This window comes from Phascolarctos cinereus, unplaced genomic scaffold, assembly GCF_003287225.1.
Source record: "Phascolarctos cinereus isolate Bilbo 61053 unplaced genomic scaffold, phaCin_HiC Scaffold_4;HRSCAF=312, whole genome shotgun sequence".
In the NCBI taxonomy this organism is placed as follows: domain Eukaryota; kingdom Metazoa; phylum Chordata; class Mammalia; order Diprotodontia; family Phascolarctidae; genus Phascolarctos; species Phascolarctos cinereus.
In genome coordinates, this window is record NW_027555847.1 from 360,983,125 (window position 1) to 361,007,117 (window position 23,993).

The following is a 23,993-nucleotide window of genomic DNA, read 5'->3' on the forward strand; positions in this document are numbered from 1 at the left end:
CATTCACCTCTGACATTCAGATCATTGCTGATCATTTCCCCTGTAGAACAGTCAGAACTCACTGCTCCACTGTCAGAGTCTTTGTGATTAACTGAGCTAGGAAAAATAAGTTGTGGGAAGACAGGACTATTCTCTTGGACAGGCACTTGTGAATTTTGAAGTGATGGTTGGCATGTCTCAGTTTAAGAAGTAATCACATAAAGAGATTCTAGTATCTTGTTCTCAGTAACATTTTCCATAAATGAGTCTTTTTATATAACCATTTTATACATGATACATTTGAAATGGGACAGGTAGAAATAAACAGATGTGGAAATAATGGTTCTTCAGTGCCTACAATGTACTTCTCCTGTGTAGGCCTGGAAATGGCTCAAATTTATCGACCCTTTTAAATCCCAGTGAGCTGTGACAGCTAATCACAAGATCTCCATTTTACATAAGAAGGGACGGAGACTGAGGATCTAGCATAAAAGTGGAATGTGAAACCAGACTTTGAGTTTTATAACAAAAGTGTTTTGCAGGCTTATGGGGCAACTTATGGGACTTCAGAGCTAAACGTTCTGTTGGTCCATTTTTTTGTTTATTTGTTTTTGTTGCTGTGATGCCAAGGAACAGACTGATGAGCCATGAATGTCACATGGTACACACTGGGCACTAACCTTATTATAGATGAGAAGCAGGACTCACAGCAGCTCTGCAAATGCCCTAGCCATGCTTTTTTTTTGGTGAAGAAGATGTGTCTAGAATTATTAGGGAAAAATCTGACATCACACAGCCATCTAGATAGAAGCACACAATGCCCTTCAAGCTCAATGACTGAGAACCTGGAAATGTCATTAAGAAGGCAGGCACTGGAAAACTGGGTGATTTCTAAAGGTGGAGCTACCTTGGTCTTTGCGCTTCAGGTCCCATAGTCTTTGTCCCAGTGTCCTCAGTAACTATGGCCCAAGCATGGTGGTGACTTGGGCAGCTTGGCCTCCTATGCATGTAGGAGTGGCCTGGCAAATGCTATGTGCTAATGCTTCCTTGCTGGTGTTAGGTAGTGATGAAAACAGACTGCCTCTGGTGTCATCACATTTTAACTCCTGGCAATAGGACATTTACTGCCAAACTGAGAATTTGGCAAGGAAATAAAGCCTATAGTTTACACACCAGGAGAAGGTATGCTCTGTGGGGGAGGGAAACGTTATTTGTTTTAGTTATTTTATCCCCAGCACTTAATGCAGGTCCCCAGTGGATGCTTAATGGAATGCTTGCTGAATTAAATCAAGTAATGTTTCTAGAAGTTTGTTTTCATCAAAGACTAAGGTCTGGGATTGCTGATGAAGAACTCTCTCTGGGGTAGCTAAGTGGTGCAGTGGATAGAGATCCAGCCTCGGAGTCAAGAGGACTGAGTTCAAATATGGCCTCAGACACATGACACTTACTAGCTGCGTGACCCTGGGCAAGTCACTTAACCCCAACTGCCTCACCAAAAACGCAAAAAAACAAATTTAAAAAACACTCTCCCTATCATTAATTGACTGGTTGTATTACCCCCCTAGGAGCTGAAACAAATGAAAATAGATTGCAACAATAAGAGTCATCTTATGCCACATAATAAATCAAACCTTATGGTAGCCCATTACACCCGATGGCCTAGTTAGTACATTCCTGTAGGCTTAGATGAATGTTAACTTGGTCTTACTTTGGATTATTAGGGGATGAAATCCTAGAAGTAAATAGAGAATCCCTACAAGGACTGATCCACCAAGAAGCCATTCAGACCTTCAAGGTAACAGAATTATAGCAGAGACATGTATATCTTGTTTTTAAATTTATAATTAAATTTCTCTTTTATTATGAACTTAGCAATCATCAATAAAATATTTCATTGGACAAAGAAAACCAGAAACATGAATAAGAAATTTAACTTCTATTATATAAAGTTTGTTTTTAAGAAGCATGTATATGTGTATGTCTGTGTGTGTATATATATATAATATATATATATATGCACACACATATATGATATATAATTTAATAAGACAGTAACAAAACTGCTCTGTGTGTCTCTTTCGCAATTCCTTTGTTTTTTTTCCTGTGAATTTTTAAAAAATTTTTTCTTATTGCTCTTTTGTAAACAACTTAATTTTTCCTTATTGTTTTCCAATTTTGATGGCATTATTTCCTCTTTTTGGTGTAAGTGCACTCTGTTCTCTAAGGTCCCTTCCAGCACTAAATCAATCTTATAAACTTTTTGTCTCAAATTACTAATTTAAAAAGAAAAGTGGGAAAAGGGTGGAAAAGGCAGGGAATGTACTGTAGGTTATTTCTAGGGCTCCTTTCAAGGCTAACATTTTATGGATCTGAATTTTAATGGAGAAAGTTAGTTCTAAAATAATTCATGATCATTTCTTTTATGGATAATCTGTATTTTAGTTCTTCCTTCTGCTGCCCCCCTCTGGCCATGCTATCACACAGCATGTCAACCAGAAAATCAGCAGAACAAAATTCACATTTGTCATCCTTCTTCCTCCCTCCTTTTTTTTTTAAGCAACTTTGGCAAAAGGTTTTATTTTGTACTTTTGAGACCATATTTTCATTTATGTAGAAAAATCCTTATAGGAATTTTGTTAATTTTTTTTAACTGTTCGCTTTTAGGAAAGTTGGGGGTGGGGTGAGGAGAGAGAATACCATTCAGAGGCAAAATAAATATAAAGAGAGGAAAACTCTTCTTTTCTCTGGGGTTCTGTAACATACTGTGAAAGAATGCTGTACTGACTTACCATCTGTGTGTCCTTGAGCAGGTCACCTCCCTTCTTGAAGCTTCAGTTCCTCCTAGGTAAAATAAAGGAATTGGATTAAATAGACTCCAAGGTCCCTTCTAGCTTTAAATCTATAATCCTATGATTTAGAGTATTTACCTGTCTTAGTTTTAGACTGCAAAATGGGAATAATAATCCCTGCAGTACCTCCTTTGAAGAGCTGTCATAGGATCAGATGAGATGATGTACATAATGGACTTTGGAAACTTAAAAGTATTATATAATTAATAACTATAATAATAGCTATCACTCATATAGCACTTTACATATCAGCTTCCTGAGGCAGCCTGTTGTTTCCAGATGCCATAGAGTGCTAAAGCCAGACTCAGGAAGATGCAAGTTCAAATCCAGACTTGGTCATACTGGTTGTGTGAAGCTGAAGAAGCCACTTATCCCTATGCCTTAGCTTCCTTATCTATCAAATGGGGATAATAATAGCACCTCCTTCCCACAGTCATTAAATATTTGAAGACCAAATGCTGCTTATTAGTATTATCACATTAGTATTACAATAGCAATGAAAAGATCATAAACCAACTGGACATTGGGAGCCCTGTGAGAATCATGTTAACTCTAGTAACTGGGGAAATGATTAATTCACTAAATGTGAGTTTTCCAATCCTTTCCCCAACATTTAGCACCTTTTTGATCATGACCATATCTCTTAATGTCAGTGAACTTCAGTTTTCTCATCTGTAAAATGGGGTAATGATATCTAGAGCAATTAACTCTCAGGGTTGTGATGAGGATAAAATGAGATAATTTATATAAAATGCTCTGCAAACTTTGATGTATATATGAACTTCCACTAACTACTCTTAAATTACCATTTAATCACTGCATGTGCCCTAAGAACTTGTTCTTCTCAGTTCTTTCAGTCAATGACCCCCTAATATTTATTTAAAATTACTTACAAAGTACTTTTACATATATAATCTCATACAACTTTATGAGCAGAGAGGACAAGTATTGTGTTCCCTTAAAGCAGATGGAAAATCTGAGTCAAAGCAGTGAAATGACTTGCAAAACATCACACAGCTGGAAGATGTAGTACAAAACTATAGCTCTTCTCACTTCTAGTTCAAGTGTTCTTTGAAAATGTGATACATATACATATATATGTATGTGTGTGTGTGTGTGTGTGTGTGTGTGTGTGTATACCTCAGTACTTTTGGAGGCAGCAGAAAATTGGAAACAAAGTAGAAGCCAGTCATTTAAGGAATAGCTAACAAAATGTGGTAACTACAGATACAATGAAATATTACTGTACTGTAAGAAATGATGAACATATCAAATACAGAGAAGCATGTAAAGACGTGCATGAACTGATGCAATGTAAAGTAAGTAGAACCAGGAAAACATATACACAGTGACTACAACAATATACATAGAAAAAATGTTACAAAATTACACAGAACAAGCTTGGTTCTAAAGAGATATGAAACAACATCTGCCCTTACTCCTTTACTGAGATGGGGATTCCAGAGGTACAGAACACTGCATATATTGTCAGATTTATTTCAATCTACTGATCAGTTTTCATCAACTTTTTCTTCTTCCTTTTTTTTTAATTTTGAAAATTATTTGATAAGAGATAACCTGGAAGTAGGTAGGAGAAGAATAGAGGAGGGAAATTTAGGCGATATAAAAACAAAAGATATCAATAAAGTTTATTTTAAATTTAAACAAAATTTATTTAAGTGAGATTTATTTTATGATGATATGAAAATAATATATAATAATTATACATAATTATTGTATGTAATATATTATGCTCTATAATACAAAATTTGTAATAAAATAAATAGAAATTTGTCTTAAATTTATTTTTAAAAATAGGTATGATTTTAAAATTAAATTTTATTCATATATTTTGCTTATATCAACTTTATTTCCATATATACTCCTCTCTTTCCCCTACCTCAGTCAGCCACGCCTTGTAAGAACAAATAAAAAGTGAAAAAAATAGCAGTTTAACAAAACTGATTGATGCCATGTGCTATATTCCATACCCATAGTCCCCCGTCTCTAGTAATAGAGGAGGGAGGAAAGCAGTCCAAAAGTTGTTTCTCCTATGCCTCCTGAACTGAACTCCTGATTAACTACCATACTTAGTACTGAATGAAATTCATTAACAATAGTAGGTATTTCTATGGTGCTTTAAGATGTACCTCTTTTGATCCTTGCAACAGCCCTGAGAGGTAAGTACTATTATTGTCCCCATTTTAAAAATAACGAACCTGAGACAGGCAGAAGTTTAGTGACTTGCCCAGGGTGACACAACTTGTAAGCATCTGGGGCTGGATTTGAACTCAAGCCTTCCTGACTCCAGGTCCAACGCTGTAACCACTAAGTCACTTGGATGCCTCTCAGATCTTTGAGCTACAGGTCATGTGGCTTGAGTCTTTGGGTCTACGTTCCTTAGGAGAACACAAATAGAGTGCAGTCAGTGCACTGGTACATAGGCTCTCCCTGTGTAATATTGGTCCAACCGATCACATAAAACAGCTCCCTTAGATTGCATACTTTTTAGTTTTTCTTTCTGAGAAAACAGTTTTGGGCTTCAAGAATTAAATACTGCTCTTGACATCTCATTGACCAGTTAACAGAATAAAAAGTTTTACTTCTGTCACAGATAAAGATTTTCAATCCTAGAAGTTGACTTTGAATATTTTTTTCCTCCATCAGGTCAGGATATGTTTCTTATCATTTCATTCATATTTTTTGATGCTCAAATGTCAGCTACAATTCCAGTATGTGGTCAGATTTCAGATATTTAGTATGCAATACTTCCAATTGTTTTCTGCTGACTATCATGGTTTCTGGAGAAAACTTTTAAGCCTCCTAGATTTCCTATTCCTGTCCCACCTCATTTTCCTATGAATAGGAGCTTGTACATCTAGAATGTACAACTTTGTGCTTTACAGCAGTTAACTGCTTTAAGAAAGGATATTTTTCTGGTCTTTTTGTTTGTTTTCGTTTCTTAATAAACACTGAATAAAAGCAGATTATCTCTTATTCAGGTGAAGCGTGAACTAATTTTTGTTTGTACTCAAGTTCATAAATTTGCTACTGGGGCACTCAGGAGTAAGGCAGAAACATATTCCACTCCCAGGGTGAGAAATTAGTTTCACAGCTTCCAAAGTCATTGAGAGACGTCTGCTTTGCAGTTCTTTAGTCTGCTTGCTCAGCACTCATGGTTTGTTCCTACTCACAGGTGGTGCTGCAGAACAAGCCGGGACAACAGAAGCTGATGATGAAACTCTTGCCATTAGTGGAAAGTCACTGATGGGCTCGTGCACTATTTTTATCTACTATCATATTTTAATACAATTGATATAGTATAATATTTATTTGATATATTATTAATATATTGATATATTTATTTCATAATAATTATTACAATAATTGTTTAATAATTTGTTCATTAATAATTAAATGCACAGAAGAGCAGTAGGGTTTTACAAACTTGAAGCGTGATGTATTTTTTTAAAAAAAATTTTCTTGGTAGTGGCACAATGATGCATGAAAAGATCTGGGCTTATATAGCAGCTGGGAATGATAAAATGAGCAGGTGATCTTTTCTGAGACTCCCAGTTCCCTATACTTTGGAGCTGGAAGGAAAAGGCTTGTTTACTGGTATATTGCTATCCTTTGTAAGCTCAGGCATCAACATTAGCACAGCCCTGGAAAGGGCCCTTGGTTTAGCTCTAAGGGAGGAATGATGCAAAAGGTATAACTGGTTTGGACTTGGAAATAGAAACTATTGGTTTTTGTCTTTTTCCACAAGTTGGTCATTCACAGAGAGCCTATGGTAGATAATGTGTATAAGGGCAGGTAAAATATAACCACGAAAACATTTTGCAGAGTTAAAGCAGAAATGGATGGGTAGGTGCAAATGGAACCCAATCTATTTCAATTTTATGTGTTTGGCTAAATTTATTCCAAACCTGTTGTATGACATTGTACATTTATACTTTATAAAAAATAAAATACCCTGTATATTATTAAAATATGAGTGTAATGATAGTAAACAGACTGTACATTTTTAAAAGATTTTGTTTTCTCTAGGTTGTGTAAATCTGCATATCTGTAAACATGGGTTTTTAAGAAATTTTTAAAAAATAAACACTCTGCTTAGACTTGTTCATTTAGAAGTTTCTGAGTCAAATAAAAGCAACTTCTTCCTAGAAAAGTCAAGTATTAAGCACAAACACCTTGCATAGTGTTTCAGAAATTATTACTAACATAAATACATTATGTATATAATACACACTAATTGATTAATGATCAATACAAACCTGGAGTCAATTTTCAACTAAAATCTCAAGGATGAATATTTTGAAAAATACTTTTTATCTTAAGCTGATAGGGAAAACTTAAAGAAAAAAGGAGATTAAGATTAATATTCATTGCTCATACTGACTAATATTTTTAAAAATTTACAATGTAACACATATGTAGAATCTCAAAACTCAGTGAGGAAAGAACATAAATACTGTTTTCTCCTTTTTTCAGAGTGGGAAACTAAGGCTCAAAGCAGTAGAAGTGCTTTGTCTAAATTCACACAACACCATAAAATCTAACCAATTCATAAACTATTCATTTGCTAGGTCTCATTCTAAATCCCTGTGAAGCTCCATGACCTCAAAGAATAGAGAGAGTTGCCTATGTAATGGGTTAGGTGGTAGGGCAATACTCACAAACAACCTCCCCTATCCCTCACTGAAGTCTATGGTACTGCAGATTCCATGATCATTGACATATTCTGTGCCATCTTGAAGGCTTTTCTGCCTTTAAGAGTCCGTTATTAAGATACCTGAGCTGTAATAACTATTCTAACCAGGGATTATCTTTTCTGGGATGATGCAATTGCTGTGAACAAGGAATTAGACAAAAGGACAGGGAAAAGAGGGACCTGAATTTGGAAGTATGAAACCTTTCCAGAACATGGCCACTTTCAGCACAACACTATCCCACATGCCTCAATGCCCTTTCCTTTTTTCCAGGTCTATATAATCCTCTCAATCCTTGTTTCCATTATCTATCAACTTTCAGGAAATTCTTTCAACTTATTTTGTGATTCTATTACCTGGTTCAAGTTCTTCCTGTCAACATTATCTCAATGTTATCATCATTGGGAACTTAAATATTTATATTGATAGTCCCTTTAATAATTTTATCATACAATTCTTTAGCATCCCCAACTCTGATGACTTCCTCTTCCACCCCAGGCTGGCCACACACCCACACTGCCACATCCTAAACTTCAGCTCTCAATCTCAATCATCTCTAAGGTGCAAATCTATGAAATAACACTTCTTCACTAGATATTGCTATTCTACTTTCTCTTCTCTCTCACATCAAATTTACTCTTTAACCCATCCTTGTTCTCTTAGTCCATCCTTCCTAGGCTTCACCTACTTCCACACCAAGGGCTGTCTTTGTGCTTTGCCATTTTCTTGTTTTACTCACCATTCCCATAATACACCCTGTTACCATAGCCTTCTTTTGTCCCCAACTAGTAAACTGTCACACCTGGATAGCTTCACAATCAGTTTTCCCTGCTCCCACTCCAGAACTGCCCAGTGTCACAGTAGAAATTCACAAAAATTAAGCTAATTTCACCTAATACAGATTCACATTACATAACTCTAGCTGGGCCCTTCAAACATCCCACTCTACCCATAGCAAATTATCTAAACAATCACAGAAATTTCAGGATTGGGAAGAGATTTTATGGGCCTTCTAATCCAACCTCCACAGGAAGGGAATTCCCATTATAACATACCCAGCAAGAGGCCCCCAGTAGCTTTAGCTTGAAGACCTCTAGGGAAGGGAAATCCACCACCTCCCACAGCAGCCCTTTAACCTTGGACAGCTCTTCTCCTTAAGAAGGATTGTTTTCTGACCTCAAACCTAAACTAACCTCTTTGCCTCTTCCCTCTACTGCTCTTGGTTCTAACCTCTGGGGGTCAGACAGAATAAGTCTAATCCTGCCAGATACTTGACAGAGAAGGGAAGTGAAGAGAAAGGGAAGGAAATAAGCATGTATATAGTGCCTACTATGTGCCAAGCACATAGTTACTTTTTTTTTAAAAGATCTCATCTGGTCTTCACAACAACCCTAAGATGTAACTGTTATTAATTTGCCCATTTTATAGTTGGGAAAACAGAGGCAAGAAAAGGTTAAGGTTAAGATGCTAAGGTTAACAGAGGTTGCCTGGGGTCACACACCTAGTAAATGCCTGAGGTTGGATTTGAATCCAGGTTTTCCTGCCTCCAGGCCAAGTGCTTTATCCACTAAACCACCAGCTGCCTCACTGGAAGACAGCTATCATGTCATTCCACCCCCTTCCCTTCTCTCTGGTAATTATGATCCCTCTATCCAGTCCATTTCCCTTCCACTCCAAACTTTGAGAAAAACATGTCAACAGTCCTCTTGATGCTTCTGCTTCACTTCATGTTCTCCCCTGATCATCCTCCTGGTTTCTGCTTCTACCACTCTACTGAAACTGCCTTTTCAAATGACCAAACAACACATCCAATGATTCTCCATCCCTTTCTCCCAAATTAAAAACTTTTGACAGCAGCTTCTGTCACCACTGACCCCCTTTTCCTTCTTCCTTCTCTCCACCCTCTGCCTTAGGCATCACCCCCCCACCTTGGTTCTCCTCCTATCTCTCTCACTGGTCCTGCTCTAATTCTACACATCTCTAACTGGTCTGGTGCATCTTCCCAAGAGTCTCATCTTGGCTCTCATCTCTATTCAACTCAATTCAAAGAAAATACCTATTAATCACCTATTATTTGCCAGGCAGTTTAGTAGGTGCTTAGGGATGCCTTAAAAAATCAACCAATCCCTGCCCTCATCCCAAGGAGTTATTGCCACCTCTGTGTGCTTCTGTAATCTATGGCTACAGTTCTGACCATCACATAGATATATCCACAAGGATATCCCACCAGTACCTGAAACTTAAGACATCCAAAACTGAGCTTGCTCTCTTTTCCCTTAAAACTGTTCTCCATGAATGTAGAACATGGGAAGACTTATATGAACTAATGTGGAATGGAGGAAGCAAAAGGAGGGAAACAACATTTATAGCAACTATAACATAAACATAAAAAACACAAAACTGAAATGCAATGCTATAAGCAGTTATTCTTAGAAAGATGTGCCAAGCATGCATGTATTTATTTTCCCTTGATTCTTCCCCACCTTAACCCCTCCACATTCCCCTTATGGAAGTGACTGGTATAGGAACATAGTTTTCTAAGCATCTTGTAGGCCCCTATTCCTGTGTAACTGTAACGACCTAATTTAGACCTAGAAAAGAATTCAAAAAGTACACCCCCCCCCTTCATTTGCAGAGTTGGGGGATTATCGGTTCAAAATTCGGTGACAAGAGATAACTGGATCAGTTGGTTTTGCTGAACCTTCCCCCCCCACACACACACTTTTCATCTTTTAAGAGGGATGACTTTTAAGAGAGGGAGGGAAAGGTGCAAATTTGGAAAACAGTAATTTAAAAACAAAAGGCATCAATAAAAATAAAAATTTTTAAAAATCTTAAAAATGCTCACTCTTTCTTCTGACTTCAATATTGATGTAGTAAAAATCCCCATTGCTACCCTCCTGCACAACTGCAATAACCCCTTTAAAGGTCTCACTGCTTTTGATCTCTCCCCTCTTCAATGGGTCTTTCATGAAAAAAATCTTTCTTCTCTGGAAAGTCAACTCCCCACTCAGATATCCTCACTGGCTCTTGATTGTCTTCTGAGTAAAGGCAATACCTGGTCAGCAAACTTCCCCACTAGGTGGCACTAAGCGATTTTCTGATACATTCCGTCAATACACACTTCCCTCCACAAGACCTGTGTACCTGCCGACAAATTGTTCTGTTCTCTGGCCCCAGACATGTCTTTTTTCTCTCCTCTCTATTCTAAGGCTGTTCAAAGCCTGCAATCCATTCCTTTATTGACTGCTGCCCTCTGACACAGTATGTGAAACCCAACTCAAATCCCACCTGTTCCAGGAAGCTTTCTCTATGCTCTTTCTACCACACCACATGACTACCCTTCGAATACCATGCTGCCTCCATTAGGCAAACTCCCATAGGGTCAATATGATGAGACACCTTCATCATTTCAAGCTTTTGTGTGAATTGACGCAAAGTGAGGCAAGCAGAACCAGGAAAACAGTACATATTGGCAATGACTAACAATATAAATGGAAAGAACAGCAAAAATAAATTGAAACTGAACATGACTAAAATCATAATGAACAAACTTGCTCTCAAGAAGAACATCTCTCCCTCCTTTGTTTGCAGAGCTGGGAGACTATGAGTGTGGAACACTATGTATACTGAGTTAGTTTTGCAGAATTGTTTGTTTTCCTCTTTTTTTTAATCTTTTATTCTTTGCTAGAAAAGATGGTTCTGAGAACAGAAACTGTGTTAAGAATTGGATGAAAAAAAATCAAGATATCAATAAAAATATTTAGGAAAAAAAAGCACTTTGGGTTAATATACCTCCCTCCACTTACTGCATGGGTGAAGAACTAGGGGGTGACTAGGTGGTGCAGTGGATAGAGGGCTGGGGCCTGGAGTCAGGAAGACTCATCTTCCTAAGTTCAAATCTGATCTGAAACTTACCAGCTGTGTGACCCTGGGCAAGTCACTTAACCCTGTTGCCTCAGTTTCCTCATCTGTAAAAATGAGCTAGAGAAAGAAATGGCAAACTACTCCAGTATCTCTGTCAAGAAAACCCTGAATGGGGTCACAAAGAGTTGGACGTGACTGAACAACAACAAAGGCAAACAAAGAATATGGAATTTTGTATATACTTTCAGATAAGATGTATAAATTAATTAGTTTTGTTGAACTGCTCAACACTAGCAGAAAGGCTTCAGAAAACCTGGGAGGAGTTGTTTAAACAGCTACAGACTGAATAAAACTGAAACCAGATAACTGTTTACACAATAACTCAATGTCATAAAGGAAAACAATTGTGAAAGACATAAGAATTATGTTAATCACGATCCCACAGACAGATAAAAAACATTCTTCCCATCTCCTGGAAGAGGTGATGGACCAGAGGTACAGAAGGAGGCCTACATTTTCAGTCAGGTCAATACTGGGTATTTGTTCTAATTGAGTATACTTATTCGTAATAATGGAGTCATCTTATTTTATTTAATGAGGAAGAGTTGGAGAGGGAGTGGGGATAATAGTGATCGAGATACAAAAGAAAAAGAAAGGGAAAAAAAGCATAGATGAAACATTTGAAAAATAGAAGGAAATTCAGAAGGGAGTATGGACAAGCAGGGCAGTGTCACAATTGATACTTTTTTCAAAAGGAGATTCACAATGCCACATCCTATTTTTCTGTTCCATGTATAAGGAAATGTTCACACTTGTAAAGCTCACAAAAATTCTGAAAGGAATTTTTAAAAAAGGTGGACTCTGATCAATTAAAAAACTAGGGAAGGTCTTGGAACCTTATACAAGGTCTCCATATTACATAGCTCTGTTTATTTTTTTTACTACAATATAAAGATAGATCAGAAATGGCTGTGATGTAAAGACAAACAACATCAACTAAATATATTTCAAAAAGAAAAGAGTCAAACCCTACATACAGCTATAACTAGGTATGGCCTTATTGCCTACCCTACTATGTTAATAATCTTTGTCCTTGGAGTAAAAAAGGTCTTAGAGTAACTCAACCCTAGAGATTCAAGGTTTGGCTAAACAAGTGAAACTAGATGCTTTGAAAATATAGAAGAGACAGAAGAGGGTTCTTCCTCAGTTTTCTAATCTGAACAACAGAGATAATAATAGTGTCTACCTCCCAGGATTACTGGGATGGGAAAAAAAATACTGGGAAGCCTTTCTGGGCAAAGAAGCCAATCTTTATTAAGAGAAACAAAGGTGGAGTCTACAGTTCCCCCCGTATGGTCTGAGATCCCAAGTCAAAGAATTAACATTTATAATTCTCTCAATTCACGCATGGTATAAACAGGTCATTTCGTGGTACAAATGGTCAGTGCCCTTTTATTCAAGCAGGCCATGATGTCTCAAGCAGACCCTTTCATATCATAAGCTCAGGGCAACTCATTATAATTTAATATAAAGATGATTAATACTTAAAAACACACACAATTCATGATGATTATACTCCTAAGACCCGCTGACACAGGTATTTACCTGGGACTACATCAGAGGTTCATTTACACACAGGTTTCACCCAGGACTATATTCTTACTACACATCACAGAATTATTCCTTATCCTATCAAAAGGATAATAGCTGTTAAGTGGTTAGCAAAGTAATGAAAAGCAAGGTACTCAAAACATTGATTGTTGATTTGTCCTATTACAGAGAGAATAAAAATGAGATACTTGTAAAGCACTTTGCAAACTTTAAAAGTTATTGTTTAACATAAAGTTTATTGTTATAGGCTATATAAAAAAAGGTTATATAAAAAGCTACTGTTAAAATCACACTTCTTTCCAGAAGTGGGGGACTATGGGTATGGAATACTACATGTAACTTTTTTCAATACATTGGTTTGTTTTGTTGAATATTTTGCTGAATATTATTCCCTTAAAAAAATTATGAGAGATGCTTCAGGTGAGGAGGGAGAGGGATAGAGAATGGACGAGGTTAAAGTGGGAAATGCAGGTGATATATACATATATATGTATATCTCAACACATTTTTTAAAAAGAGGCTTTCCTCACAACAGTGTGAGGTATATCATGTACATACTATTAATATCTTTTCAGACAAAGAAACTGAGGCACAGTGAAGTGACTTTTCCAGAGTCACACAGTAAGAGCGGGGATTCAAAAGTAGGTCTCCTGACTCCCCATCCAATGCAGCAATAATGAACACAAAAACAGAAATATAACAAGAAAAACTGAAATGAAAAAAGCTCCTGCCCTCAAGAAGCTTGCATTCTATGTAAGGGAAAGGGGGGATAATGGAGATGTGTGTGTGTGCATGGGTACACGAGTGTATGTTTACAAAAGGTATTTGGTCAGGAAGATGAAAGTATCAATAAGGGCCTCACATAGCAAGTGATGTTTCAATTAAGCACCAAAGGAAGCTAGAGGTTCTAAGAGGCAAAGGTAAGGACAGACTTCATTATAAGCATGCAGCGTAGCTTATACAAAAGCATGGACATAGGGGGTATGAAAGGGCAGCTGGGTGGCACAGTCAATAAAGCACTGGGCCTGGATTCAGGAAGACTCATCATCCTAAATTCAAATCCCACTTCAGCCACTTACTACTACTGTTATGACCCTGGGCAAGTAACTTCCCTCTTTTTGCCTCTGTTTCCTCATCAGTAAAATGAGCTGAAAAAGGAGCTAGCAAACCACTCCGGTATCTCTATCAAGAAAACCCCAGGAAAATGCTATCCACATCCAGAGACAGACTACGGAATTGGAATGCAGATCAAAGCATACTATTTGCTTGTTTTTTTTTTCTTCTGTTCTGTTTCCTCTTTCTTGTGGTTCTTCCTATTGGTTCCAATTCTTCTTTACAACATGACTAATGTGAAAATATGTTTAATAGGAATGTATACATAGAGCCTATATCAGATTGTATGCTGTCTTGGGGAGGAAGATAGGGAAGGAGAGGGAAAAAATTTAAAACTCAAAAGATTATGGAAGTGAATGTTGAAAATTAAAAATAAATTAATTTTAAAAAAAGGAAGAAAAAGAAAACCCCAAATGGGCTCATGAAGAGTTGGACAGGACTGAAAATGACTGAACAACAAGAGAAGACGTAAGGTCTTGTACAGAGAAAGAGGAGCAAATTGATTTGTGTAAAAGAATGTAGGGGATAATAAGCCTGGAAAGGCAAGTTAGAACCAGATCCTGAAGGGCTTTACACTTAACACAGAGGATTAAATTAAATTTAAAAGGTTTTGCACAAAAAAACCCCAACGCAGCCAAGATGAGATGGAAAGCAAAAAACAGAAGAGCTTATGTTCTGGACTAAACCCAACAGTTTCTGAACAGTGTGGGGCTGACATGTTTAGACCTTCACTTTTCTTTATGACAGCAGGTGCTACCTGCCATTGGAAATTCTATCCTGGTTAACTGGCAAATAAGGTGCTTTTTGAAGGAGTCAAGTATTAATATAAATTTATATTATATTTACATATAATATAAATTAAAAAATAATATAAATATCCACAATTCCTCTAGATCAGAGTTTCACTGAGGAAGGAAATATGAGTTGGCTGAGATAGCTGACAAGGAATAAAGTGATTCTAAGATGTCAGATGAGAAGAGCACGGAGAATGCTAAATGAGCAGGACTCACTTATCCAGCCCTGGCCTTGAGACTACGCTTCATGCTTTGACAGAGAGCCAAGAACTGATGAATTAGAGATATTCAAATCTAAGCAGAAGAGCAGACTGCTTCCCTGGAAGTGGCCAGTTCTCTCTCACTAGAAGTATCCAAATAGAAACTACATGATCACCTATCAGAAAGGTGGTAGAGGGGCAGCTAGGTGGCGCAGTGGATAGAGCACTGGCCCTGAAGTCAGGAGGCACTGAGTTTAAATTCAGCCTCAGACCAAACACTTGACACTTACTAGCTGTGTGACCCTGGGCTAAGTCACTTAACCCCAATTGCCTTAAAAAAAAGTGATAGAAGGAATAGTTGAAATACCCACATACATGGGAGGTTAGATTCAATTACCTCCAAGGTCCCTTCCATTCCATGATGGGATAATTCTATAAAATACACGACACTTGGATGTCTCACCAGACTTATCTTGGGAAACAAGGATTAAAATTAATTCCTAGCATCATCCAACATATAGTCTTATGCCATGGCAGAAGCTCCTCAAAATGCCTGAAGAACATTGTTTGAGCTACCGGAGTAAAACAGATCTTTCTTTGCTTTTCTATTGATGATTATTAATTATCAAAAGAAGGGCAGGCTATAAGCCAAAGTTCCCTCTTCCCCCTACTCACCATTCCCAGAAAGCACAGAATCACAGAACTCAAGAGCTGGAAGGAACTCAGTGACCATTTAATTCAACCCATAACTTCAGGAAGTTTTCTGTATAATGTACTACATGGTCATCTGGCCTCTGCTCCAGGACCTCCAAGGGAGGAAGAACCCACCACTTTTCTTCCTTTTTTCTTCCTTTTTTTTTAAATTTTATTAATTTATTTTGATTTATCAACAATCACTTCCATATGCTTTTGAGTTTAAAGTTTTTCTCCCCCTTCCTCCCACCCACCCTCCCCCAACACTGCACACAATCTGATATAGGCTTTACATTTACATACCCATTAAACATATTTTCACATTAGTGAAGTTGTAAGTAAAAATTAAAACCAATACGAGGAACCATCAGAAAGATGAAACAAAACTCAACAGAAGGTAAAAATAAGTGATAGCGATTCGACTTCCATAGTTCTTTCTTTGGATGTGGATAGCATTTTCCATCCCGAGGCCTCTGGAGATGTCCTAGATCCTCGTAATGCTGAGAAGGGTTCAGTCTAACAATATTAGTCATCGCATAATGTGGCTGTTATTGTGTACAAAGTCCTCTTGGTTCTGCTCACTTCACTCAGCATCAGACCATATAAGTCTTTCCAGGTTTTTCTCAAGTCAGCCTGTTCATCATTTCTTATAGCACAATAGTATTTCATTACATTCATATACCACAACTTGCTCAGCCATTCCCCAATTGATGGGCATCCTCTCAATTTCCAATTCTTTGCCACCACAAAAAGAGCTGCTATGAATATTTTTGTACATGTGGGTCCTTTTCCCATTTGTTTGATCTCTTTGAGAACCCACCACTTTTCAAGGCAGCCCCTCTCACTGTGGGACTTCGGTAATTGTTAGGAAGTTTTTCCTGATCTCCAGCTTAAACTGGCCTTTTTGTAACTTCCACATTTTTGTTTAACCCTGCTCTATCTCCACCAAACAGAGCAAGTCTATTCCCACTTTCATATGTCAGACCTTCCACGACTTGAAAACACGGAGTCCTCTTTTCTTCCAGGACAAACATGCCCAGTTCTTTCATCTGATCCTGACGTGTCATGAACTCAAGGCCCTTCACCACCCTGGTAGGCCTCAAGCCAGTTATGTGGTGAGTTACCCCTGGAGTTTGGGTCCCAGATCAGGACAGACATGGCAGGGCTCTGTACTACATTCCCACAGGATTCAAACCTCCAGCTTTCTATAGCTATTGAAAGCATGGTCTTCCCAGCTAATCACACAGTTCCCCCTTTTTGTGCCCTGTACCAACCCTTCCTTGGTCTAAATGAAAAATAATATGTGCAGCTTCCTCTCTTGTGGTATAGTCTGTGGCTGTGGACAAGCTAGGTTAACTGACTGTGAGCAGGGCTCTGCCTGCAAAGGACCCAGCTCTGTGGCACCTGTTAGGAAACATGCCTGGGCTTGCCACACTCTGGGACCAGCTCTTTGCTGCCTTCCATGAAGTCACCAGATCTGTTGCACTGGCTTTGGGCATTTTTGCATAGACAGGTTCTGTTGTATCTGGGAAGCAGGATACCAATACACACACGTGCACACATGCAAACACACACCCTTAAATGAAAGAAGGTGCTGGGGGAGAAACACCAAAAAGCCATCCATCAAGCTGTGACCTGACCCATCCACAAAAAAAGATATGATTTGTTCCCTAATCATGTCCCTTCTCGAACCCTCAGGCTCTTCATCCGTCACAGAAGGGAGGGGAGCTACATGACCTCACAGGCCCCGTCCAGGTCTACCATTCTTGAATCCTAGGAGGCCCCAGAAAAAATGTCTGTTGTCACCAAATTTACTACAGCAAGAATTCTCTGCAGCTATTACAGTCTGTCTCACATAAAAGTGGGGAAAGTCAATTTTAAACAAATGAAGAAACCCAAATAGTTTTTTTGTGTTTCCTGGGAGAATTGACTGCTCTGAAAACTTCAGCCTCGTTGCCATATCCCTGGGACCTATGGCTGACAGATCACAGATAGAAATCAGGACTCCCAGCAGTGCCGTGCCCGCCCCTCTTCTGTTGGGTGCTGTCATGGGGCTTTTTCCAGAGGAAAAGGAAACTGAGTATTCTTTTTGGCATTGGCTCTGAAGGGAAAAGAGTCTGATGGGCTGGAGGAAAGTATGGGGAATTGAAAATTGGAAGTTAACAACTCATTATTCATTCATTCATTCATTCAACAAACATATAGTAAGTGGGAAAACACCATGCTAGGAAGTGAGGGATGTGTCAAGCTTTGATAAAATATAGTCCCTGCCCTTGAGAAGCCTATTGTCTAGTAGGAAGATAAGACACAACCATAGAAAAAGACAATGCAAATTATTACATAAGTGAAGTGGAGAGTTGCAAAACAGCTAGCCACCAGAGGTCCAAGGGTGCAAGATCATTATTACTAATAGGCCATCAGAGAAGGCTTCATGGAGGAGCAGGTGGTATCTCATAAGAAACTTCATCACTGGAAAGTCTTAGAGATCAAACTTGTCCAGCGCCTTCATTTTGCAAATGAGGAAACGTCTAAAATAACACAAGTCCATAAAACACAGTTATTACACCTCCAAGACCAGTGCTCTTTTTTTGTTTTAAACTGGACCTGTGATTTCACCAACATAGGGAGCTCCCAGGGAACAAAATCCTTTGCCAGTGGAAATCAGCACCTTTGCTGCAACTTCCAGTCTTAGAAAGTAGCCCGGTCTTAGAGAGGTTGCCTCATTTGCTGAGGATTATACAACCAGTGCTCCTCTCATTTCACCATGCTGCCTCCCCATTGGGTGTTTTTTCAAGGATGGGCAGGAATTCAACACTCAAAGGAGGATTTCAGGCACAGAGATGGGAGAATGTCCTTTGTAATTAGGGATGCTGAGTAATCCAGTTGGCCGACACACAGATCACATGGAAAAGAAAAAAATGGCTGGTAGCCAGGGTGAGATCAGATTGTGGAAAGCCTTGAATACCAAGCAGGAGAGTTTGAACTTTAATCAACAGGTGACAGCAATCCACTTAATATTTCTGAGTACAAGAAGGGCATGGCACACCTATTTTGGAGAGGCAGCATGGTGTAGTGGACAGGGCCCTGGACTTAGGGGCACAGAAGGTTGTATTCAAAGCTAGCCTCTGAAACTTAATAGCTCTGTGACCCTAAGCAAGTCACTCCATCTTTCTGAGCCTCAGTTTCCTTATCTGTAAGATGAAGGAGTTGAACTTGAGGGTCTAAGTTCTGCAATTCTAAATAAGTGATCTTCTACATAATAATTTCTTCCTAATTAAAACTGAAAAATAAAAGGGGGTTTTCCCTTTTCTTTAACTAAGAAAAGTTTAAATGCAGTTGGAAAGGAGAGCTGAGAACTACCTAAAGAAATATCTGCGGTCAGTGGCAATCCGTAGTTAGGCTGGAATCCTTGCAAAGCCAACACAAAAGATGATATCATCATCTGCTTCATAGACAAGGTGAGACTTGGCTAATGAAATGGAATCAATCACTATCATGAGGTTTGTAGGTTACTAGATTATTAAATCAAACATACTGTATTTGTTTGGTGACATTCTATTTATATGTGTCATCTCTGCCATTCCGAATCAGAGCTACATTTACCAAGAAGCAGTGTACATATTTAATTATCTCTGTTCCTTTAGGGGCTATTATTGTTGTTGTTGTTTGTCCTTCTTTCTTGAAGAGGATCATGACTTCAGGAAGGTGAATCGTGACTTGTAAGTGAATTGGATGTAAGTGAGGCAGGGCTCTGCAAAGTTACCAGCCTCACCAGCTCCTCCAGAGCCATCTGCGACCAGTGGCCAGACACGGATCAGGAGGACTGCAGACACCCCCCATTAGGGGCTGAAGAATTAGTCAAAACTCAAAGTCACAGCTCTGCTCATTTTGTTAAACTACAAGCAAACAAGAAGACAAATCCTCACAGTGATTATTTGCCCATAGCTGTGTTTCACCCTAACTCCCGACTATTCAAATTATAACTCTGACTTGAAGAACACTTCTGTCAGAGAGGGACAGGTAGATGATGAGAAGGAAACACCTTTCAAAACATGACTCCAGACAACCAGCATGTTTGAGGCAGGGTGAACTACACAGCTTACCTTACATGCCCCATTTTTCTGGAGTTAAGAAGTTTCTTGCCCAGCAGAAAGGCCTAGTTCCTGGTTCCCTGGCCCTCCCCATGAACTACCTAGAGTCACTGAGCTGTGGCTTCAGAGAGCTGAATTAATGGTAGAAATTTGATGCTTGACCAACCTCCAGCCAAATAGTGCCTTACAGCCTGCAGTCTCCAAGAACTGTTTAAATGCGACTGCTATGTCAGCTGACTCTCAGGACAGAAGGGCCTGGGAATAGTTTCTTATTGCTCATGGCTCATAGCCTGGCACCCAGAAAACCTGGGGGGAAATTTTGCATCATAGTACAGAAACAATATAATTCAATCAACAGAAAGCTCCCCCTTGGCCCACTGGTGCTCTCCCTCTGTCTATCCCTCTTTCTCCCTACTATCCTGACTTTGCCTTCTCACTTCCACAGCTTCTAGTCCCCTGCCCCACAGCCTCTGAGGCAGAAAACTCCCTACACTTTAGCTACTCTTCTACAGTCTTTGGGCTGACCAATTTTAACCTTCTCTTTCCACTCTCTCCAGGACCCTCAAGTACTGCTATTGTTCTTGGACTGGGTAGGTCAGTCTCCTCTCCAGAAGGCTCAGCTCATTATCCCTATAGCCTTCCACACAAGGGGCACCCCTTGGGCCACCACTCCCTGCAGTGTGGGGTCTCCTGCTTTAAAATGTAAGGGGTGCCAGCCTCAGACACTTGACATTTACTAGCTGCGTGACCCTGGACAAGTCATTTAATCCCAATCACCTCACCAAAAAGCAAATAAAATAAAATAAAATAAAATGTAAGGGGTAGGGAATCTGTGGCCTACTTTGGTGAAGTTTGGATTCAGTCAAAGGGCAGCACTTGAGGACCTAGAGGGCCACATGTGGCCTTAAGGCCACAGATTTCCCCCACCTAGACGTCTTTGCTTTTATACTTTTATCTCTAGAGTTTAGCACTGAACAGGACACAATGTAAGCACTTAAAAGCTTTTCCAGTCATTTCACTGAAGATTAGGAGAACTCTTTAGGTTTTTCTCTCAGTGCCTTCTTTCTTGTATATATTCATTTCTTACCTGGCCTTAATTACTGAATGGGCATTGCCTCAGAAAAACTGAAACCTGGGAAAGACCTTAGCTTAAAAAGGCCAAGGTCTCCCACTTCATCTGGGGCCATCTCCAGTCATCCTGATCTATATCTTGCCATTGGATTCAGATGACTCTGAAGGAGCTAATGAGGCTGGTGACTTTGCACAGCCTTGCCTCACTTATATCCAATTCACTTGCAAGTCATGGCATGACCTTCCTGATGTCATGGTCCTCCTCAAGAAAGAAGGACAAAAGCAACAACAATCCTGAATACAACCTCAAGAACTGTCCTGGTCTCACTATCAGTCATACCTCCTCCCTCCCGTTGTTCTCTACCAGTCATCCTCCCCATCACAGAGGGCCAGGCATTCAACCTCTCAAATATTTATTCTCCTAAATGGTCCTTCACAGATACAATTTGTCCTTCTTTAGTCCTTTCAGTTGTGTTCAACTCTTCATGACTCCATTTGGGGCTTTCATGGCAAAGATCCTGGGGTAATTTTCCATTTCCTTCTTTAGCTCATTTTACAGATGAGGAAACTGAGGCAAAGAGGGTTAAATGGACTTGCCCAGGGTCACACAGCTAGTAAGTGTCTGAGGCCAGATTTGAACTCAATAAGATGAGTCTTCCTGACTCCAGGCTGGGCATACTATTCACTGTGCCACATATGTGCCATATTCAGAGATAAGAAAACAGTTTTATGTGCTATTCTTCATGAATACCAAAAAGAAAAAGAAAAAAACAAGTATATGCCCTTTGCTGCAAAGAGATGTCCTTTTCCTTACAAAAGTTCCACGTTAATACCAAAGATGCCATTGACGTTTTGACTTCCTCTGGGCTTTCTTTGATCAATATTCACATCACACCCTCAGACTTCCCTGTACCCTTGCCTTCTCATTTTCTTTTCTGATTTCTACTTCTTGAACACTTCTACCATAAGTAAGACCTTTAAAATAGTTATCTGCCTGTGATAGGTACCTAAAGAGCTAGATAAATGGGCTATTCAAATAGATTTCCTAACCCTTCCCAGTAGCCCAACACTGATGTATCCTGGCTGTGGCTACCAGACTCATCTTCCCAAGCATGTCATTGCTCTGTCCAAGAACCTTCAAGGGTTCCGCACAATGCACTGAAATGAGGTTCAGAATCCTTAGCCTGACCTTCCATGATCTTACTGATAAAAACTGTTTCCACATCTGCCTATGGCTAACACTGTATCTATTGTGTTCCATCAAAACTAAAACACTGAACATTTTCCCCTTAACACAGTCACCTTTGCCTCACCTGTCCTTTTCCACCACCCTCTTTGCCTATCACAATCCTGCCCACATGATAAGCTGTGCTATAAATTCCACCCTGTTTCAATAAAAGCTCCAGCAGATCAAAATTAATCCCTTAGAGACAAAAGCCTGGGGTGGGAGGTGAGGGGGGGGGGGGACCAGGGATAAGGAAGGAGCTGGGAGGAAGGAAACACGCATTTATGTATTTCCTACTGTGTAACAGGCACCGTGCTAAACACTTTACAAATATTATCTCATTTGATCATCACAACAACCCTGGGAGGTAGGTGTGACTATTACCCTTATTTTATAGTGGAGGAAACTGGGTCAAACAGACTTTTAAGGGCCACACAGCCAGTGAATATCTGAGACCACATTTCAGCTCAGGTCTCCTTTCCTACAAGGTGTTCAGTGCATAGAGTGCCAGGCCAAGAGTCAGGAAGACTGGAGTTCAAATCCAGCATCAGACACTTACTACTCTGTGACCCTAGGCAAGTCACTTAACTCTGTTTGCCTCAGTTTCTTCATCTGTAAAATGAGCTGGAGAAGGAAATGGCAAACCACTCCAGTATCTTTGCCAAGAAAACTCCAAATGGGCTCACAAAGAGTAAGACTCAACTGAATAACAACAACTTCTAACTCTGGGCCCAGAGCTCTATCCACTGAGCCACCTAACTGGCAATTCTTACTCCTTTCCTTCTCCTAGAGAGTAAAACAGTTTGGTTTATTAAAAGGAGAATACTATGTTTGAAAAGTCACAATGTAGAAACAATGCATTTGTGCTTAAGCTCAGATAGATAGGCCAGTCTCCCCACAGCTGGCCTGTTACAAGGAGGATGTGTCTTACCCCAGAAAACCAAACTCAAGTAGTACTTATAGCAATAGACACACCTTTGTAACGCAATAAAACAAAACAAAAAGCTTAGTCATCCTCAAATGCCACCTCTTCCAGGAAACCTTCCCTGATCTCCCCCATGGAAATGTGGCATCCCTCCCCTAAATTTCTGTAACACCTTGTACTCTTACTTCCATGACAGGTGTTTTCAATTTTACTGACGCTTTAAGCTATCTGGTAAATCCTTTGGATTCATTAGAATAATGTTTTTAAATGTATAAAATTAAATACACAGAATTATAAAAGACCCCAATTATGTTCAAATAGTTAATCAATTTTTTTAAAAGGTGAGAGAAAACAAATTCAAAAAAAATTCACAGACCCCAGGTTAAGAATCCCTGGTGATAATGTTAATCACATCCCACATTCTTTTACAATTATTTGAATACACCAACGTCCTATAAGACTATGAGCTCCCTAATGTTATTCAAATTTATAAACCTCCACTGGGCTTAATAAAGTGTCTTAAAATATTAATATTAATGAATTCAATAAAACTTTTTGTGAAATACAGAGTTTTAAAATATACAAAAGGAAACAAAAGATTCACATGGAGACTCAGGGCAATTTTGTTACTATCCTGTTAAAATTGAATATGCACTTTCAATAAACCATAACAGTTCATGGTTTCACATATAATCTTTTTTTCTTTATACGCTGAAATGTTTTTGCCTAGTAATGATTCTTAAGTTGATAATTTTAAAAAGAACATTTAAAAACTAATTTTAGGGGCAGCTAAGTGGCACAGTGGACAGAGCACCGGCCCTCCACTCAGGAGGACCCGAGTTCAAATCTGACCTCAGACA

The 23,993-nt window shown here is 39.0% G+C and overlaps 1 protein-coding gene across 1 annotated transcript in view; it reads left to right on the top strand.

Moving 5' to 3' along the window:
- LOC110214301 (PDZ domain-containing protein 2-like) overlaps positions 1 to 17,591 on the top strand; it is a 35,121-nt gene extending 17,530 nt beyond the window's left edge. The window contains exons 9-11 of the mRNA XM_078151758.1: positions 1,701 to 1,774; positions 16,847 to 16,936; positions 17,520 to 17,591. Coding sequence (XP_078007884.1) covers positions 1,701 to 1,774; positions 16,847 to 16,936; positions 17,520 to 17,591 — 236 coding nt within the window. The remainder of the gene's footprint in view (positions 1 to 1,700; positions 1,775 to 16,846; positions 16,937 to 17,519) is intronic.
- Positions 17,592 to 23,993: the final 6,402 nt, after the last annotated feature.